Below are 18,942 nucleotides of genomic sequence, written 5' to 3' on the forward strand. Positions count from 1 at the left end.
TGTTTGTGTGTTTAAGTCCTCCTTATAGGAGTGCATATTTAAAGATGAAAGGAACTATGGCGAAGAAATAGCAGGGTCAACATGGATCACAAGTCCCAAGACTCTTAAGCTCAGTGCCTTTTTATACCTCCATTCAGCCTCCCTAAATCTTAAAAAGACCCTTTCCTTATCGCACTAAGTTCATTTTCTCCTTCATTTCAGCACCAAATTTATTGAAAAATGCTTTATGTCTGATGTATCTTTTTTTCAAGCCATTCATGTTAAGCCCTTGACATTGATCTTTCTTGTCACTCAATAGAAGCTGAATTAATAACTAAAAATGTTTACTAAATACATAATTGTGCTAAACACCATCCCAAGTCTTCAGAATACAATACAAAAGTGAAAATAGCTGCTGCCCTCAAGGATCTTACATTCTAATAGGAGACAAGAAATCTAAAAGAGTGAGGTCCAGAGAAAGGTATTTGCATTTGTAGAAGTAGCAGGGATAGGGGCAGCTAGGTGGTGTAGTGAATAGAGCACCGGCCCTGGATTCAGGAGGACCTGAGTTCAAATCCGACCTCAGACACTTAACAATTACTCGCTGTGTGACCCTAGGCAAGTCACTTAACCCCAACTGCCTCTCAAAAAAAAAGAAATAGGGATAATGAGGGGAGTTGTAAGGAAATAGTCACATCCTTTCCAGGACTGATGACAATATTAATTTGACTATGGTTCTGGGACTGGAAATACCAAGAAGATGTAGAGGGTGGCAACAAGGCAACTGAGGAGAAGATGCCTAAGAAGTAAAAATGTAGCATAGCTGAGAGCCAACTTAGATGTAGTGGGTCCCATGAGTCATTTACCAATCAGTACAGAGGAGTTTCAAGAGTAGATGCAGAGGGGGCAGCTAGGTGGCACAGTGGATAAACACCGGTCCTGGATTCAGGAAGAACTGATTTCAAATCCAGCCTAACACACTTGACACTTACTAGCTGTGTGACCCTGGGAAAGTCACTTATACCTCACTGCCCTGAAAAAAAAGATACAGAAATGAAAGGGTTAAGTTCCCAAGAACATAATCTTCTAGGAACTAAGGTTACTGGAGTGAGAAAGTGTTATTTCAGATGTTACCAATGACCTCTTTATTGGTAAATCTAAAACCTCTTCTCACCCTCCTTGACTTCTAACTCAATGGATAGGGATTTTTGCCATTTGAAGATACTCTATTCTTTGGGTCCTATTCTTACCTTTCTGACCATTGTCCTTTTTCAGTTTAGTCTACTTCCTGGCCCCTGAAGTTGGGAGTTTCTCAAGGTTTTATGATTTGTCTTCTCTTTACTCCCTTAGAATCTGATTCATCTTCACAGCTCCAACTATTCCCTCAACCAAAAAGATGCTGATATTTGTCTTTCTAACCCTGATCTCTTTTGAGCTTTCAGTTCATTTCTGGCTGTCAACTTGTATGTCCTGGTGGAATTTTTATCTCTGTAAGTCCAACAAAGAACTTTTCATCAGTCTCCTTAAAAGTGGCTCTTCCTTCTGACTTCACTGTTTTTTATTTATGATACCAGAATTTCCCATTTATCCATGCTTGAAAGCTGAGTGTTTGGCACAATAAATAAAGCACTGGACCTGGATTCAGGAGGACCCGAGTTCAAATCCAGCAAGAGACACTTGACACTTACTAACCGTGTGACCCTGGGCAAGTCACTTAAACCTCATTGCCCTGCAAAGAAAAACACCCGAGGGTTAATTCCTCCTCATCTTTGTCATTCTCAATCAACCAACCAATAAGTATCTATAAAGTACCTTCCATGTGACAGGCATAGCTGGATATACAAATAAAAACAGTAGTCTCTGAACAAAGGATCTTGGAATATAATGGAGAAACAGCATGTACACATACAAGTATATACAAAATATAGACAAATGTAATACAATATAATTACAGGGAAGGTACTAGCAGCTGGTGGCCTTGGGAAAGGCCCCATGGAGGAGGTGGGGTTTGAGTTGATCATGAAAAGAAACTAGAGATCCTTACAAGCAAAGGAAAAGGAGGAGGTTCATTCCAGGCATGGGGTACCATCTTTGTAAAGACACAGAGATGGCGATTGGAATGTTTTGGGTGAGGATTTGCCTTTATATCGTTTGACCACCACCAAGTAGTTCTGATGATTACTGCCTTTAATACAGTCTATATCTCCCTTATTCCTAAATTGTTTTTCATCATTTCCCCTGCAATTCTGGCAAATTTGTAGGATCATAGATTTAGAGCTAGAAGGAAACTTGATGGTTATTAATTATTTTCCTTTCAACTTATAGATGAGAAACAGGCTCAAAGAGGTTCATTAACCAAGGTCACATACATAGCATCAGAGACAGTATTTCTTCCTCCAGGAATTTTACAAATGTTTTCGTGGTTTGATCAAAGTCTTCCATTAGAAGGTAACTTGACCACTTGATTGGTATAGCACTAAATCTATAAATTAATTTAGTTAATAATGCCATGTTTATTATATTAATACAGCAGCTATGTGGCACAATGGCTACTGCTGGCCTTAGAGTCAAGAAGACTTGAATTCAAATCCTGCCTCAGATACCTACTGGCTGTGTGACCCTAGTCAAGTTGCTTAAACTTTCTCAGTCTCCATTTCTTCCTCTGTAAAATTGGAATAATAGTAGTATCTACTTCACAGGGTTGTTGTGAGGATTAAATGATTTAACATGTGTAAAGCACTTTGTAAACCCTAAAGATCTATGCAAACGCTCACTATTGCAGCAGAACCATGAGCCCAGAATGATCCCCTCCTCCTTTTGAGCCTTATTTTTCATCTATAGAGTGTATATGTTGGTTGCATTCATATAAATTTTGTATATTACTGATGAGTAAACTCCAAGATGTTTTATGCATTTGGTATTTATATCTAATGGAATTTCTCTTATTGCTTTTTCTGGGTTTTGTTAATATTATATGAAATACTGGTGATTTTTGGAGCATTTCATTTTCATTCTGCCTCTTTACAGAAGCTAGTAATTGTTTCACTTGGTTTCTCCAACATTCTCTTGGGTTTTCTCTGTATACTATGTGTTATCTGCTAATGGTGATAATTTTCTCTGCTTTTTATTCTAAATTTCTAACAATTGAAATCATTAAATTAAGATGCTACAAAATAATAGCGCATACTTTTAATTATATTCAAATAATGTATTTCAGGAATTAAAAATAACATGGCCTTTTGATTAATATTTTCCCAGATGATAATGAGTGTGAAAATTCTACACAGCCTTGTGGTGAGAATGCCAATTGCACTAATACAGAGGGGAGTTATTTCTGCATGTGTGCACCTGGCTTTACATCCAGCAGCTCACAAACCCAGTTTGTAACTAATGATGGAACTACTTGTATAGGTAAGTTGTCTTTAAAATGGTGGTTCATCTAATGTTACAGGACTGGTTGTTAAACATTTACCAGCACACACCAGTCCAGGGGAGGGGAAGGAGAACTACAAATTTTTGCTTTCCTTTAGCATTATTAACATTTTCTCCATCACTTTCTTAAAACTAGACAATCAATGAAACAATAAATCAAGCCCCGTTTTGTAGCATTTACCAATTTCTGAGATGTAAGCACTCACATTGCAGATTTAAAAATCAGCTCTCCAGACCAAAAACAAGCTGGCTCCCACACACCATTGAGTGTAGCCATCTTCAGGATGAGAAGGTTTCTAGAGAAATGTAAAGATGTCCACAGTCAGTAAAGGCACCAAGAGGATATGCCTTGGTCAAGCCACATCTGGACTTGTTTTGTTTTGTCCAATTTTATTCAATTCTAGGTGTCACATTTTAGAAAATACATGGACAAATTGGAGTGTCTAGAAGATGACAACCAGAATGATATCATACAAGAATTGGTTGAAGGAATTGGTAGTATTAGAAAGAAGACAAGCAGGGTTAGTTATCTTCAAATATTTGAAAGGCTGCCATGAAGGAGAAGCATCAGAAATTTGTTCCATCTCATCCCATAGGACAAACCAAAAATAATGATAAAAGAGTCAAGACTAAATTCTGATTTAGTCTCAATGTCAGGGAAAACTTTCTAACAATTAAAGCTATCCAAAAGTAAATCCACTTTATTGGACACTGTGCAAGAGAGGCTGGATGAGCATGTTAGAGTGGCAATTTCATTTTGAATACAGGTTGGACTAGATGGCAACCAATGTCTTTCACAATTCTCAGATTCTGTGATTACATGACTACTTCAAAAACTTAAGGGTGCCTATCATGCCCCCCCAACCAAGTTTTCTCTTCTCGAGGATAAGTATCTCCAGTTGCTTCGAACAATCCTTATATTTAATAAGTTGCTTTAGAGTATTCGTTTTTCCAATGACTTGAGGAGTAGGACGAATTTATGCCGTGAAAACCAAATCAAATAACATACAGAGAAAATAATTTTAGAGAGCTCTGAGGTCTAGTGGCCTAGGGTGCAGTTGCAACAAATTGAATAAATATTAAATTTGAAAAATTGATCTGTTATGCCCAAGAAACAAAATATATTCTGGTCACAAGTTGTTGTTCATGTTCTGAGTTTTGTACATTTGTATTCAGATGTTGGCCCCAGTGGGTCCTGTAAAAATATTCAGTTTTGATTTCTGTGTGGCAGATTCTCTCTTTGCTTTTGCTACGAGCTTGTGGTTAAGTGACACTCCTGTGGAATATGCATGACCCCATGGTACTGTTTAGTGAGTTAGTTCAGGTTCATGAAGATATCTTCTGAAAATATTTGATTTCCTATGAATAAGATAAATTCATTTCCTATGCCAATGGAAGATTATTCCAAACTTGTGTTTATAATAAACAGACTATCTGGAGGACATTGAAAATGTTCTTACAATGTAATTTGTTCGTTTACTGAAAATCAACAACTGAATTCACTAGGGGCTTGAGGTTTGAATTGGATTCTGATGGGGGAGGGAGATATTCAGGGATTTTAATAGGCACAGTTTTCAGAATCCAATTCTCTGGTGACTCTAATTCTTTGACCTTTAAAATTAACTTTCTTTTGGAACTTGAGAAGTTCTCATCAATCAATTTACCACCACTTAGCAGTCCACAAGGCACTCAATAGTAAATAATGTAGAATAATAGAATACTAGAACTGGAAGGAGTCTTAGAGTTCATTTGCTCTGTTCTCCCAATTTGACTGATAGAAGACACGGAGACTCAAAGATGTTAGCTTGGCCCAGAGTCATCCAGCAAACCAGTGGAAGAACTTCATCTAGCACCTGAGAAGACATAATGGGGAAACTATTATATCTTGTCTAGCACATTAATCAATCCTTGAGCATTTACTAAATGCCTATTATGTCTCAAGTACATAAGGCATTTAATAAGCTATCTCTAGCTAGAAGTACAATTTGGGCTTCTGCCTATTATGATATTCTCAGCCCTATGCTGGGGAGTCAAGTTCTTTAGAATAGCTCAAATTTCCGTAGTGCTTTAACATCCCCAAAGTGCTTTCCTCACAACGATCCTTGTTGCAATAAGTAGTGCAAGTGTTATTATCCTCATCTTAGAGATGAGAAAACTGAGGCTCTAAGAGGTTAAGTAATGTTTGAGGTATGATTGAAAATTATGTCCCTGGTTAACCAGTCCAGCAATCTTCACTTTAGCATACTGCCTCTCTTGTCCATTTTCAAAATATAGGGGCCTAAAAATTGACCAACTGAGTAAAGGGATGGAGGAAGGCTATAGTCAGAAATAAAGATTATACAAAAACAAAAGATATTAATCAATCAACATGCATTTTAAGTGCCTATTATATGCCAAGTGCTGTGCTAAGCTATGTGTATGCAAGATGGAGACAAAAGAAAAGATATCAATTCAAATGAAATTTTAGAACTACAAATAGCTCAGCAGTGAATACCCATGTTAGTGTGAGAATGGTTTACTTCAGTACTCTAAGCACCAGTTTCTTCATTTGTAAAATTAGAATAATGATACCATGAGGCACCTACTTCTCAGGGTTATTTTGAGGCTTGGATGAGATAATGTATTACAATGCTGTGCAGACATTAATGTGCTATATAAATGTGAGCTATGATGACAATGATTTCAATCTTAACAAAAAATAATGATTTAAGGTATGATGATAATATGGTTATCAAAATAAGATCTTGAATCTGCTTTACACTTTTCAAAATATGTAATACTGCAAATTAATGAGGTAGAGAGGGGAGCTACATGGTGCAGTGGATAGAGCACCAAGCTTTGAGTCAGGAAAACCTGAGTTCAAATTCAGCCTCAGACATTTACTAGATTTGTGACTCTGGGCAAGTCATTTGACCTTGTTTGCCTTAGTTCCCTCATCTCTAAAATGACCTAGGGAAGGAAATGGCAAACCACTCTAGTATCTTTTCCAAGAGAACCCTAAATGAGCCATGAAGAGTCAGACACAACTGAAATCAACTGAACAACTATATCAGAAAGCTGAATTGATGGAGTGGATAGAGTAATAGAATTGAAGTCAGGAAAATCCAAACTTTTATAAATACTACCTTGGACTTAACTGTGTGATCCTGGGCAAGTCAGTTAATCATTCTCACTTTATTTCCTCATCTATAAAATGAACATCATATTGGTACCTACTTCACAAGGTTTTATGAGGTTCAAGTAAGATAACATGTCAAGAACTTTGAAAACCTTAAGGCACTCAATAAATTATCATTGTTGTAGTTAGCCAGGATAAGTATTGTTGTTTTCAATTTATAGGAAATAAAACAAGATTGTTGTTGTTCAGTTATTTCAGACTCTTCATGACCCCAATTGAGGTTTTCTTAGAAAAGCTACTGGAGTGGTTTGCCATTTCTTCCTCCAGTTCATTTTATAGATGAGGAAATGGAGGCAAACAAGATTAAATGACTGGCCCAAGATCACACAGCTAGTAACTACCCAAGACCAGATTTGAACTCAGGTCTTCCTGACTCCAAACCTGGCTTTCTAATCGCTAGACCATCTAGCTGCCCAAAACAAGATTAAAGGCTTTGAAAACTGACACAGGCAGGGCTTGCAGTCCAGTTCTGACTCCCAATCCATTATTCTTTGTACTAGATATTTAAATATATATACTATTTGAAATTTTCAAGTAGATGTCAGCAGAGTACTTTGTTCCTATAAATAAAAATAAATATTTTGACTCTAAAAAAATCAACTATTTTAATATGGAATTTTCAATGCATACATGAAATTCTTACCAAGAAAATTTACTGTATTTCAATCTTACTTAATTCTCCATAGAAGATTATGTTTTGTTCATTTACCATTGGGAAAGGTGTGCTACCTAAAATGGGGAATGTGCCTTTAATTATCATCTACAACTGTAGGTGTAAGCATCCTGGCTACAAGAAGGAAAAAAATCTAACCCTTAACATTTTAATCACTGGAGTTTGATATAATTTTGATGCTGCTCCATTCCCAGGTATATCTTGTTTCCAGAATACATCTTCCTTGTCTTCTGATCATATTACTTAAAAACCCCAAATCACAAAGGGCCACCTTATTCAGCTCTTGATGATACCTTACAAGAACAGAATTACCCCTGTTTTCGTTAGAAGTTACACACACATGCATACACACAGATACTCTAACTAGATGAGTTAAAAAGGAAGAACAATTATTTTAGTGGTAATACATTTGTTATTTCAAAATCCATACTAAAAATGTTCTTTTACTGCAATTTTGTAGAATAGCTCCAGTACTTTGAAAATGATTTTCTTTTCCCACAAGTCCTGCTTTAAATACTCACTGGTCCAGGGCAGTGAGAGTTGTGTTGAAGTTCTGTAGCCCACCCGCACAGTTCAACTTCTCCCTGTGTTTTGTTTGATGGATTATGTTTAGGATTACAGTGCAAAACAGGTTCTCTGGAAAAATGCTATTTCTCACCCATTTTTGCTGTCCATAAGGATTACCTTTCTTTGGCAGCCGTGCAACTATTTCTCTTTTTCAATCCTGTAGTAATTTGCTTTGTGTACTTTGATCATCCTCGGGGAATTTGAACAAAGAAATACACCTATTACCACCTTATACAAGTATGCCTCTTTTCCCTGGATTTCAGCTAATTCCAAATGTTGGTAGATGTGTAAGCTTGACAGGTCCAATAATTATAGTCATTAGAATCCACTGTAAATAGGAAATGAAAAACTCTAATAGAATAAGACAGGCAGAATGGCAGAATTAGCTTTAGAGTCAAGAACTGGCTTCAAATCCTGCATTCTGGCTCATATTAGCTATGCAACAAAGGCAGTTAGGTTGCTCAGTGGATAGTGCTGGGCCTAGAGGCAGGAAGACCTGAGTTCAAATTTGACTTAAAACACTTACTAGTTGTGTGACCCTGGGCAAGTCACTTAACCTCTGTTTGCCTTAATCCACTGGAAAAGGAAATGTCAAGCCACTCCAGGGTCACTGATGAGAAAACCCCATGGATTGTTCATGGGATCATGAATAGTCAGACATGACTGAACAGCAATAAGAAAAACCATGTGGAAGATAGATAAATCAAGTAACCTCCTACAAACCCAGAGAAGGAAGCTAGGTGGCACAGTGGATAAATCACCAGCCCTGGATTCAGAAGGACCTGAGTTCAAATCCGTTCTCTGACACTTGACACTTACTAGCTGTGTGACCCTGGGAAAGTTACTTAAACCTTATTGCCCCATAATAATACAAACAAACAAAGAAACAAAGAAAAACAAGAATGCAAACCCAGGTGAGTTTATAAGGCTATAAACAAAGGCTATATAGAGAGATATCTGTCTCTCAGATAGAGGAAGCCAGGAGGTACAACGGTTAGAGCCATACGAATGGAGTCAGGAAGACCTTCAGAGTTCAAATTCAACCTCAGATATTTACTAACTGTGTGACCTGTGGCAAGTTACTTAACCTCTCTCTGCCTCAGTCTTCTCATTGTAAAATGGGATTAATAATAGTACCTACCTTCCAGGGTTGTTGTGAGGATCAAATAATATGATAATTGTAAAGCACTTAGCACATATGAGGTGCTTAATAAATGCTTGTTATGCATCAGAGAAAAGGAGCCTTCACAATAGAAATACCCTCATCTAAAGAAATCATAGAATTTAATTCTATGAAGTTAGATTTTATTTACATAGAATATATACCTGTATATATTAATGTGTATTTTTTCTAATGTCTATGGAAGGAATTAAAATTATTTCTTCATCCATGATTTGTTTCTAGTTCTTTGAATAAAAGAGTCCTGTAATCTGGCTAATAATATGATATAGCAAAATTTATTCAATGTCCCTCATACACATATATACATATGCACAAACACACACAACTTCATTTGCTAAAAAGGGCATATACTGTTTAGTCCTGAGTACCATGAGCATTGTATTTTTATTTCTTTTTCTTTTTCTACCTATCAAGCAAGTTTATATTTTAATTTTCACTCTCTTTGTAAATTTTGGAAAAATATCAAGTTAATTTGGGTGTAAGCAGAACTAAAACAACACGAAGAAATTCAGGTATTGGTGACATTTAGAATTTCCTGTACCTAGGCTATGGAGCCATGAAATTGTATACACAAAAGGATGGTCCAGCTAATGAAAAGAGTAAATGTAAACTGGAGTACAAATGACATTAGGGGCTCAAGTATAGTGATATTGTGAGCAACTACACTAAGAGATGACAAAAATAGAATTGTTCTGACCACACAGACAAGCGAAAGGTGTCGAGTGTTTTACTCTAGCTGAAAAAGAAAATTGTCCAGTGGCTTCTGATAGTGCTGCTGCCTGAGAAATGGAGAGGGGGAATTGGCCAACATTTAGAGAATCTTAGGGCTGGACAGAAATGGAATAGTTTCTGGCCTTGAGTAACATATTCTTTTGAGAAGACAATGTATACATATTACCAATAAATACAAGATAATTTTTAGGGAGAAGTACAGATACAATAAAACAATCACTCAATGCATGATAAACCTTAAAGCATGAAGTGCTTGGGGAAGAACTCCCTATTTGACAAGAAATACTGGGAAAACTAGAAAGCAGTTTGGCAGAAATTAGGTTTAGACCATCTTACACTATCTACTTCAATAAGTTCAAAATGTATAAATGGCCTAAATGTTAACAGTCATAACATAAAAAATTTAGAAAAGAATAAGTTCAGGTACCTTTCATAGCTATGACTAGGAAGCTTCTTTTTTAAAAAAATATGGAATAGAGGGGAATGCAGGAAAAAATAAATAATTTTGGTTGTATGCAATCGAAAAGCTTGTACACAAATACAATGCTTGTACACAATGCAATACAATTAGGGTAAGAAGAAAAGATGTCAAGTAGGAAAAAAATCTTTGTATCACCTCTCTCTGATAAGTGCCCCATGTCAAAGATGTATAAGAAACATAAAAATATGTAAGACCAAAAGTCATTTTCCAGTGAATTAGTGGTCAAAGAATATGAACAAATTGTTTTTAATCACCTTTTTTATTATACTATGTTATGGAAATGCTTGTTTTATTCCATAAATTAAAAATAAAATTTTAAAAAATAAATGCAAACTGCTAAACATAAGATTGCTACAAATAACAGTATAATATAAATCAAAATAATTATCAAACTAACAATTACAAAATATGGGAATAGTCAGTGTTGGTAGCACATTAACATACTGTTGATGGGTTATGAAATGGTCCAATCATTCTAGAAAGCAATTTGGAATTAAACTAAAAATAGACAAATATCCATATTCTTTGACCTATGGATGCCATCACTAAGCATGTGCTCCAAGAAGGTCAAAAACAGAAACAAAAGACCCATATTCACCAAGTATTAATAGTTGTATTTTATGGTAGCATAGAATTAGAAATAAAAGTTTTCTATTGATTGGGGAATGGCTAAATAAATTGAGTTCCATGGATATAATAGAATCTCGTTGTGCTATAAGAAACGATAAATATGAAGGATTCAAAAAAATATGTGAAGATATGTCATTGTATCCACCGAACCCAATATGGTGTCTAGAAAACAGTAGTTCCTTAAATGATTGTAGAATGGAATACAATAGGAGTATAGGCCTTTCAACAGATTGAGGACCAAACAGATGAAAGACCAAAAAGGAAAGCCAGCAAGTAACAAACTTTTACAGCCAGAACAACTCACGAAGACCATCTTCTGACTTACAGAGGGAGTTACCTGCATTGGTGAAGAAATTGCTAGCCCACTGAAATAAGTAGTTCAATTAATCAAAGAAGTAAGCATGTATTAAGTGTGTGCTGTGTACCAAGCACTATGGAGGCCCTGAGGATACAAATCCATCAGCAAGCATTGAGTAAGTTCCTAATATGCGCCAGGTCCTGTTTTAGTAGTGGAGATACAAAATTAAAAATGAAACATTCTCTGTACTCAAGAAGTTTAATTCTAATGTGGGAGAAAACATGTACATATGGATGTATACACAAGTCAGTCAACAAGCATTTATTATGGACTTAATATGAGACAGGTACCATGCTAAGTTCTGGGGATACAAAGAAAAGTAGAAATGCATTCCCTGCCCTCAAGGAACTCGGGGTCTAATGAGGGAAACAACATGCAAACAACTATGTATATACAAGATTGTTGTTGTTTAGTTGTTTCTTGTTGTGTCCAATTCTCTGTGGCACCATTAGCAAAGATACTGGAGTGGTTTATCATTTTCTTCTCCAGCTCTTTTTACAAATGCGATAACTGAGGCAAACAGGGGCTTAGCCAAGGACACACAGGTGGTAAGTGTCTGAGGTCAGATTTGAACTCAGAGTCTTCCAGACAACAGGCCCAGCATTCTATGCACCATGGCACCACCTAGCTGCCCATGCACAAGATACATAGAGTGTAAATGGTAGATAACCTCAGATGGAAGCTTCTGGCAATCCCGATGAAGAAGAAAAACCTCTTGCAGAATGTGAGGTTTGAGCTGAGTCTTGAGAGAAGCCAGGAGGAGGGGCAGCTAGATGGTGCAGTGGATAAAGCAGGCCTTGGATTCAGGAGGACCTGAGTTCAAATCCAACATCAGACACCTGACACTTAACTAGCTGTGTGACCCTGGGCAAGTCACTTAACCCTCATTGCCCTACAAGAAAGAAAGAAAGAAAGAAAGAAAGAAAGAAAGAAAGAAAGAAAGAAAGAAAGAAAGAAAGAAAGAAAGAAAGAAAGAAAGAAAGAAAGAAAGAAAGAGAGAAAGACCATGAGGTCTAGATGAGGAAAGAGAATATTCAAGACATGAGAGACAGGGAGTAAAAAGGCATGGAACTGGAAGATGGAGGACCAGTGAGAAGGTCAGTGTCACCTGATCATAGAAGTCATGGAGCCAGGGAGTCGAGTATAAGAAAGATAGGAAAAATTGAGGGGAGGGAGGAAATTTTAAAAGAAAGGGTACAGATCTGAAAATAAAATAACATTTAATTTAAAAAGAAGGAAAAATTTGGCACATACTAGCTGTCTGACCCTAGGCAAGTCACTTAACTCTCATTGCCCCACAAAAAAATAAGAAAAGAAAGGAAAAAGAATGGAAAGGTAGAAAGGAGGAAGATTATGAAGGGTCTTAACAGCCAAATAGAGGATTTTATATTGGATGCTGGATGTACTAGGGAGCTACGGAAGTTTCTTGAATAGGACGGTGACATGGTTGGGTCAGCTTTAGAAAGATCACTTTGGCAACTGACTAGAAGACTAGAGGACCCATACACAATGTAACCTTGGAGAGAAGTATATTGTAGCCAATGTGGCAGAATAATGAAATTATCATTTAATTTAATGTTTGCCATTTAATGTTTAATGTTTCGTTTTGTGGCCAAAAACGAAATGTTTTGAAATGAGATAAAGCAAATATTTTTAAGGAGTACTTTTCAGTGTTTGACATTAGCTAAAGTGCATAACATTGGAAGTACCAGATTCAGAAAATATTAATGAGAAAGGCCCTGGCTTATTTTTTTCCCTCATGTCACTGAGTAAAAGAACTGTGATAATTGTCTTAGTAACATGCAGAAAGGAGAACATTTTAGAGCTCATTAAAGAAACAGCAGAAACAGATTCCTTTAAAGAAACAAATCTTTATTAAATTAGTTTTAAAAGGCATACCTTAAACACACAGAATGTTCTCAGGCTGATTTCAGCCACCTGAATACTCAAATGCTTTTTTGTGCTTAATCTTTGTTTATAGGAGGAAAGAAACACACATATGAATTTCGTCGCTGAAACATTTTTCACCATCATATCAAAACTGATTGTTTAAACCAAATGCTTTTTTTATGTGCTCAGCTAAAGTTACCTTGTCATTTCTCCTTGATAGCATTTTCAGATGTGCTCCCATTACATTTGGTTTTCTATTTCCTCACTTTTTTAAAAACAATTTTGTTATGAAATGGCTAGCAGGATGCAGTACCATTATCAACAAGGTAGCAAGGTGTTAGTCTGTAAATACTTAATAAAAAATTCAATTTCTCACAATATTTGCAGATATAGATGAGTGTCGGGAAGCAACCCCAGGTGCCTGTGGGGATCATGCTAAATGTGAAAACGTGAATGGAGGGTATCACTGTGCCTGCAAAGAAGGTTATCAGCCATCCACAGGAAAATTGCAATTTAAGCCAAATGATGGCACTTCCTGCCAAGGTAAATGATATTATAAAGGTGTTTGTGTTATGATAGAATGACCCCTTCTAAGGAAACCACCACTGTTCATTAGGGCCCTGGTAAGGTTCATCAGCAAGAGAAGCAAAGCATTGTCATTACAACTAGATGAGGATATAATTGACACGCACAGTACCTTAAGTCAAGTTTTCAGATGAAAAGAAGATATATTCTTAACACAAGAAAAAAAAATTAGGCATGTTGAGGAATGTGCTTTTGTTTTTCTTTGTTTTGTTTATAATAGTTTGAGGAAAGGATCCACATATCATTGGAAATTGTTCAAATATATCCACTAAGCATATATGCTACTTAATAACTGGGAATTAAATTATTCAATAAGCCATTTGTGGTATATTAAACAAAGTTACCAGATGGTGAATTTTCTTTTTCTACAGAAAATGTGAAGGCAAACTGTCATTTAGATGATGTCTGCATTGCTGCAAATATTAACAAAACTTTAATTGAAGTAAGTAGAATGGTTTATGCATAAGCTTTTAAGATCATGGTTTATTTGAATTTGACACTTTTGTTTCTGTAAATATGCTTTCAAAATGATTTTTAGGAATGGGAGCCTGCAGTTAGACTTCTAGAACATTGGAAGTAGCTTACTTATTTAAATCTAAGGCTTAATTAGCTTGTTAATTTCCTATAATTTGTTTGGGTAGTATCAAAAATTTGATGAATTGGAAAATAACCAAACTGTTTCTGTTGCTTAGTGATAAATAGTGAAGATAGGGTTTTTTTCCACATTTAATTATACTTTGTGATTTCTTATTTGGCGTGATGGAAAATGTACTCAATAAAAAAGGGGGGACAGCTGACAAGTAAGATAGCAAAGCCTGCCTTTTTTTGTCCCATTCAAAGAAGCATTTGTTAAGATCATAGGATAATTGATTTCAAATTGGAAGGAAACTTAGCATCTAATCCAACTTCTTCATTTTACAAATGAGGAAAATGAGGCACAAAGAGGTTAAGGGACTTGTCCAAGGTCACATAGCCAGTAAACCTCAGAAGCAGGATTTTAACCTAGGTCTATGTAAATCAAAGTAAAAAACCTTATACAACCATATTTTCCCTCAAAGGTGCAAATTTCACAAACAGTTTCTAAAGTGACTGAATCAGTGAATCTCAGTCACAAGTATTTGAACAGCATTGAAAACAGATTTCACCTATCATCAAACTTAAAAGGGCTTCCTGGGTTAGATTCAAAAGTCTAATTCAGTGGTTAATTTATTATTTACTATTTCGATGTGTGCTTATTATTCAAAAAATGATTTCATATTTTGATACATCCCTTAATTAAAGTAGATATATTAAGCATACAGCAAGAAAGAAGAACTATAAAATAACTTCTTTGCTTTTGAGCATTAGCTATCAGAGAGACTTCATAGTACCATGAATCGGCTTTGGTACCAGCTTTGAAATCAGGAAAGTATGGGTCAAAGTCTTGACTCTGATGAGTAATAGCTACTATCACGGGCAAATTACTAAGAATCTCAGATAACTCTAAGACTTTAAGTCATTGATGAGGTACTGATAAGCGCTGGTGGAAGAAGTTTTATTGACAGAAGTTTCTAACATCTCTTGGGAGTCTAGAGGATCATAGACTGAGAGCTATGGGAAGGGACATAAGAGGTCATCTCATTCAACTCCTTTTTTAGAGATTAGGAAACCAAGGCCTAAGGAAATCACATGACCTAACCAAGGCCACATAGTAGGCAGAACTCAAGTGCTCTGACTGGTGAGCCTTTCCAATGTAGCACATAAAGGATATAGAACTGTCCACCAGTGTATCTATCCTGAAAAGATTGATGCTGTTTCCCAAAATAACTACTTCTATTGAAGTTATTTGGTCAGATTATGTAACTAATCCCTAGGTCCAAATCAGGGTTTGTATTTAACATTGTTATGTTATTTACAGAGAAAGAACTATAGCAGAGTGGATAGAGAGCTGCTATTGAATCCAGGAAAACCTGTATTTACATCCTACCTACACAGTCACTTAAACTTTTAATGTTATAGCCAACTTTCTAAGACTAAGTTGTAAAAGAAAAAAGTGCCAACCTGCATTGTAGAGGTAATTCCTCACTAGGAGATTCCTACACCAAGAAAATCACAGTTCTTAAACATACACACACATATATACATATATATGCCTGTCTGTATATGTGTGTGTTTACACATGTGTATATGCATGTGCAAGTATGCATATGCACAAATGAGTGTCTATTCACCACTACTCAAGTCAATAGAACATTTCCAGAAAAAAAATCTGTTATAAATTTAATCTTGAAAAAAAATTAGTATTCCATGCTATATAGAGATTTCCTTCCTTCTGTCACTACTACACCTCTTTTCTTCCCAGATTAGGCACATAAAAGAACCCTTGAATCTGCTGCAAGAAATCTACCAAAATTCTGGACAAGCACTTTTCCCCATCGATGTGCTTACCACTGTTGAAGCACTGTCTGCATCTTCTTCATCCTTGAGCTATATGAGTAGCAATGTCTCTGAGAAGGAAGCATTTACTAATAAAACTATTAATGTAAGTAGCCTGAGGCTTGTGATTATATTTTTCTCCACTCCTGTGAATAGCAAGAGATCCTAACACTAAAAAAACATGTTTCTCCTGCCAATAGGTTTTTGTTAACACCGTAAACAATTTGGTTCAAAAGGATAAAATTACAATTTGGAACAAGCTGTCTGCAGATAATAGAAGAACAAGTCTCACTAAACTGATGCACACAGTGGAGGAGACCATGCTAAGCATGTCCCAGAACTTCAAAAAGACAACCCAGTTAGAGATTAATTCAAGCGACATGGGTAAGGAAAGAAATTACTCCTTATGCCACACTCTGGTCTTGAAATATGGTTTCATTTTCTTTTCAAATAAAAATTAAACAGCAAAAATTTCAGATTTGTACTATTTGTGCATAATACTCATATTTCCCCCAAAAATTATAGCAGTATTTTTAATGTTTTAATTTTTTTAACATGATTTTTTTGAGTTCTAAATTATCTCCCTTTCTCCAGCCCCTCCCACACACATTGAAAAGGCAAGCTATATGATGCACATTATACATATGGAGTCATGCAAAGCATTTCTATGCTAGCCATCAAAAATTATTATTATTATTATTTTTTTTTTTAGTGAGGCAATTGGGGTTAAGTGACTTGCCCAGGGTCACACAGCTAGTAAGTGTTAAGTGTCTGAGGCCGGATTTGAACTCAGGTACTCCTGACTCCAGGGCCGGTGCTCTATCCACTGCGCCATCTAGCTGCCCCCATCAAAAATTATTTTAACATTTTCTGTCAAAAATATATTAATTGGGGGGCAGCTAGGTGGTGCAGTGGATAGAGCACCGGCCCTGGAGTCAGGAGGACCTGAATTCAAATCCGGCCTCAGACAATTAACACTTACTAGCTGTGTGACCCTGGGCAAGTCACTTAACCCTCATTGTCCCACAAATATATACATATATACATATACATATATACATATACATATACATACATATACATATACATATATATATATATATATATATATATATAAATGGAGATAAACCTATTTCTTCCCTCTTAAGTAACTCCCTCATCCCCTGCTACTCTGAATTTGACACTACAATGTGACATCTGGTACTACTCATACCAGGGAGGTTGCACTTTCTCCCATTGTTCATTTTCTAGAGATTTTCTAATTAATCAAGAAATGTTTTAACGAAAGCATTCCCTTTTTCCACAGACATACTTCTTCTTTGAGAATGCAAACTTTAGAATTAGCAAGTCATTTAAACAATAAATATCAATGATCCTGCCTTTTCTAGATTCTCATGCCCTTGAATACAGACTGTAAAATATGAGATTAGCTCTAGAATGCCACTGAGTTCTTCTGTATTAAACATGTCCTGACACATATCAACAATTGAGACAATCTGACATATTGCAAACACCAACAACTAGATTTTAGAAGACTTAGGTACATGTTTTGGTTTCACCATTTAATATTTAACCTCAATATATCATTTAACTCCTATTACCCTGTTTTCTCATCTTTAAAATGAAGAAAATACTGTTCAAGCTCTTTAGCCCAATGGGTTATTGTGAGGAGATTAATGCAATTCACTTTGAAATGTAAATACCAACTATTATTATTGATGTTATTGTTGTTGTATTTCCATTAGTATTATATCAAACTTTTTTCACCATGGAAGGATTGTAGAGCCATTACACTTGGATTCTAATTAATCACACTTCTCTATGCACTCATAGAATAGGTTAAACTGGCATTCAAAGAAACAAAGATGGGAAAAGGAACTGGATTAAACCAGGTATAAATGGATGAGATTTAGCCTGAAGGTGACATAAGTATGAGAACATTCAGGAATTGATCCATAAAGTATTTGAAGGATGAAAAGATATCAAAGGCATGGAAAAGATCTTCGACCATATTTATACTCAACAAAGGCAGCCATGTGAACCGCCAACTCATATATAATTGCATACATGTACACACACACACACACACACACACACACACCCCAAAATGATTTAAGATTCTATGGAATATATAATAGATATAACTTGTTTGATGACCCTTTAATGATTAATAACAGGTGAAAAATAAAATAAGGAGATATATAGTCCCCAAAAGTATTATTCACCACTGTGGTGGAGAAAATATAGTGTTGAGTTCAAGGTGAAAAATTATTACTTTGGGATGGCAAGTGCCTCCAGATGGTGTCTTTTCAGATGATATCATTCTGGTTACATCATATCCCAGAAGAATGAAGATCTCCTAGGTGAAATCTGACCATTCAAAGTGTTTAGCCTGATGATATGACTATCCACCAGAAGTGAATTAACTATGCCTGTTGTTCAGATCATGACATTTAATTAGATGGATAACCTATCTCATCCATCATTATTTCCTATATTTATACATGTGGATACATGCATATGTCTGTATGTGCACATCTATAGAGCTCAGTCATCAGGATATATAGATCTATTTGTATGTACTTTGTGTATCAATATATGTCTATGTGTGTATTTATGTGTGTTATATATGCATGCATATATGTATGAAGAAGCACTAGTTATCTTCATGTATGTATCTATAACTAAAATATATACATTTCTACAGCTATAGCTCTATAGATATGATAGCATATGCTTCTATGTACATATATGTACATTTATGTTGTGTAAGTATATATTCAAAAAGGCAACTTATATATGTGTTGATACAAAATATATACAAACATATGTATAAATT

The 18,942-nt window shown here is 35.7% G+C and overlaps 1 protein-coding gene across 1 annotated transcript in view; it reads left to right on the forward strand.

Annotated features, from left to right (window-relative positions):
• Positions 1-18,942, forward strand: part of ADGRL4 (adhesion G protein-coupled receptor L4) — a 143,057-nt gene that overhangs the window by 74,784 nt on the left and 49,331 nt on the right. The window contains exons 3-7 of the mRNA XM_044000054.1: positions 3,238-3,390; positions 13,491-13,646; positions 14,060-14,130; positions 16,030-16,209; positions 16,304-16,487. Of these exons, the coding sequence (XP_043855989.1) occupies positions 3,238-3,390; positions 13,491-13,646; positions 14,060-14,130; positions 16,030-16,209; positions 16,304-16,487 (744 nt within the window). The remainder of the gene's footprint in view (positions 1-3,237; positions 3,391-13,490; positions 13,647-14,059; positions 14,131-16,029; positions 16,210-16,303; positions 16,488-18,942) is intronic.

Source organism: Dromiciops gliroides, chromosome 4 (genome assembly GCF_019393635.1).
Source record: "Dromiciops gliroides isolate mDroGli1 chromosome 4, mDroGli1.pri, whole genome shotgun sequence".
Lineage (NCBI taxonomy): Eukaryota > Metazoa > Chordata > Mammalia > Microbiotheria > Microbiotheriidae > Dromiciops > Dromiciops gliroides.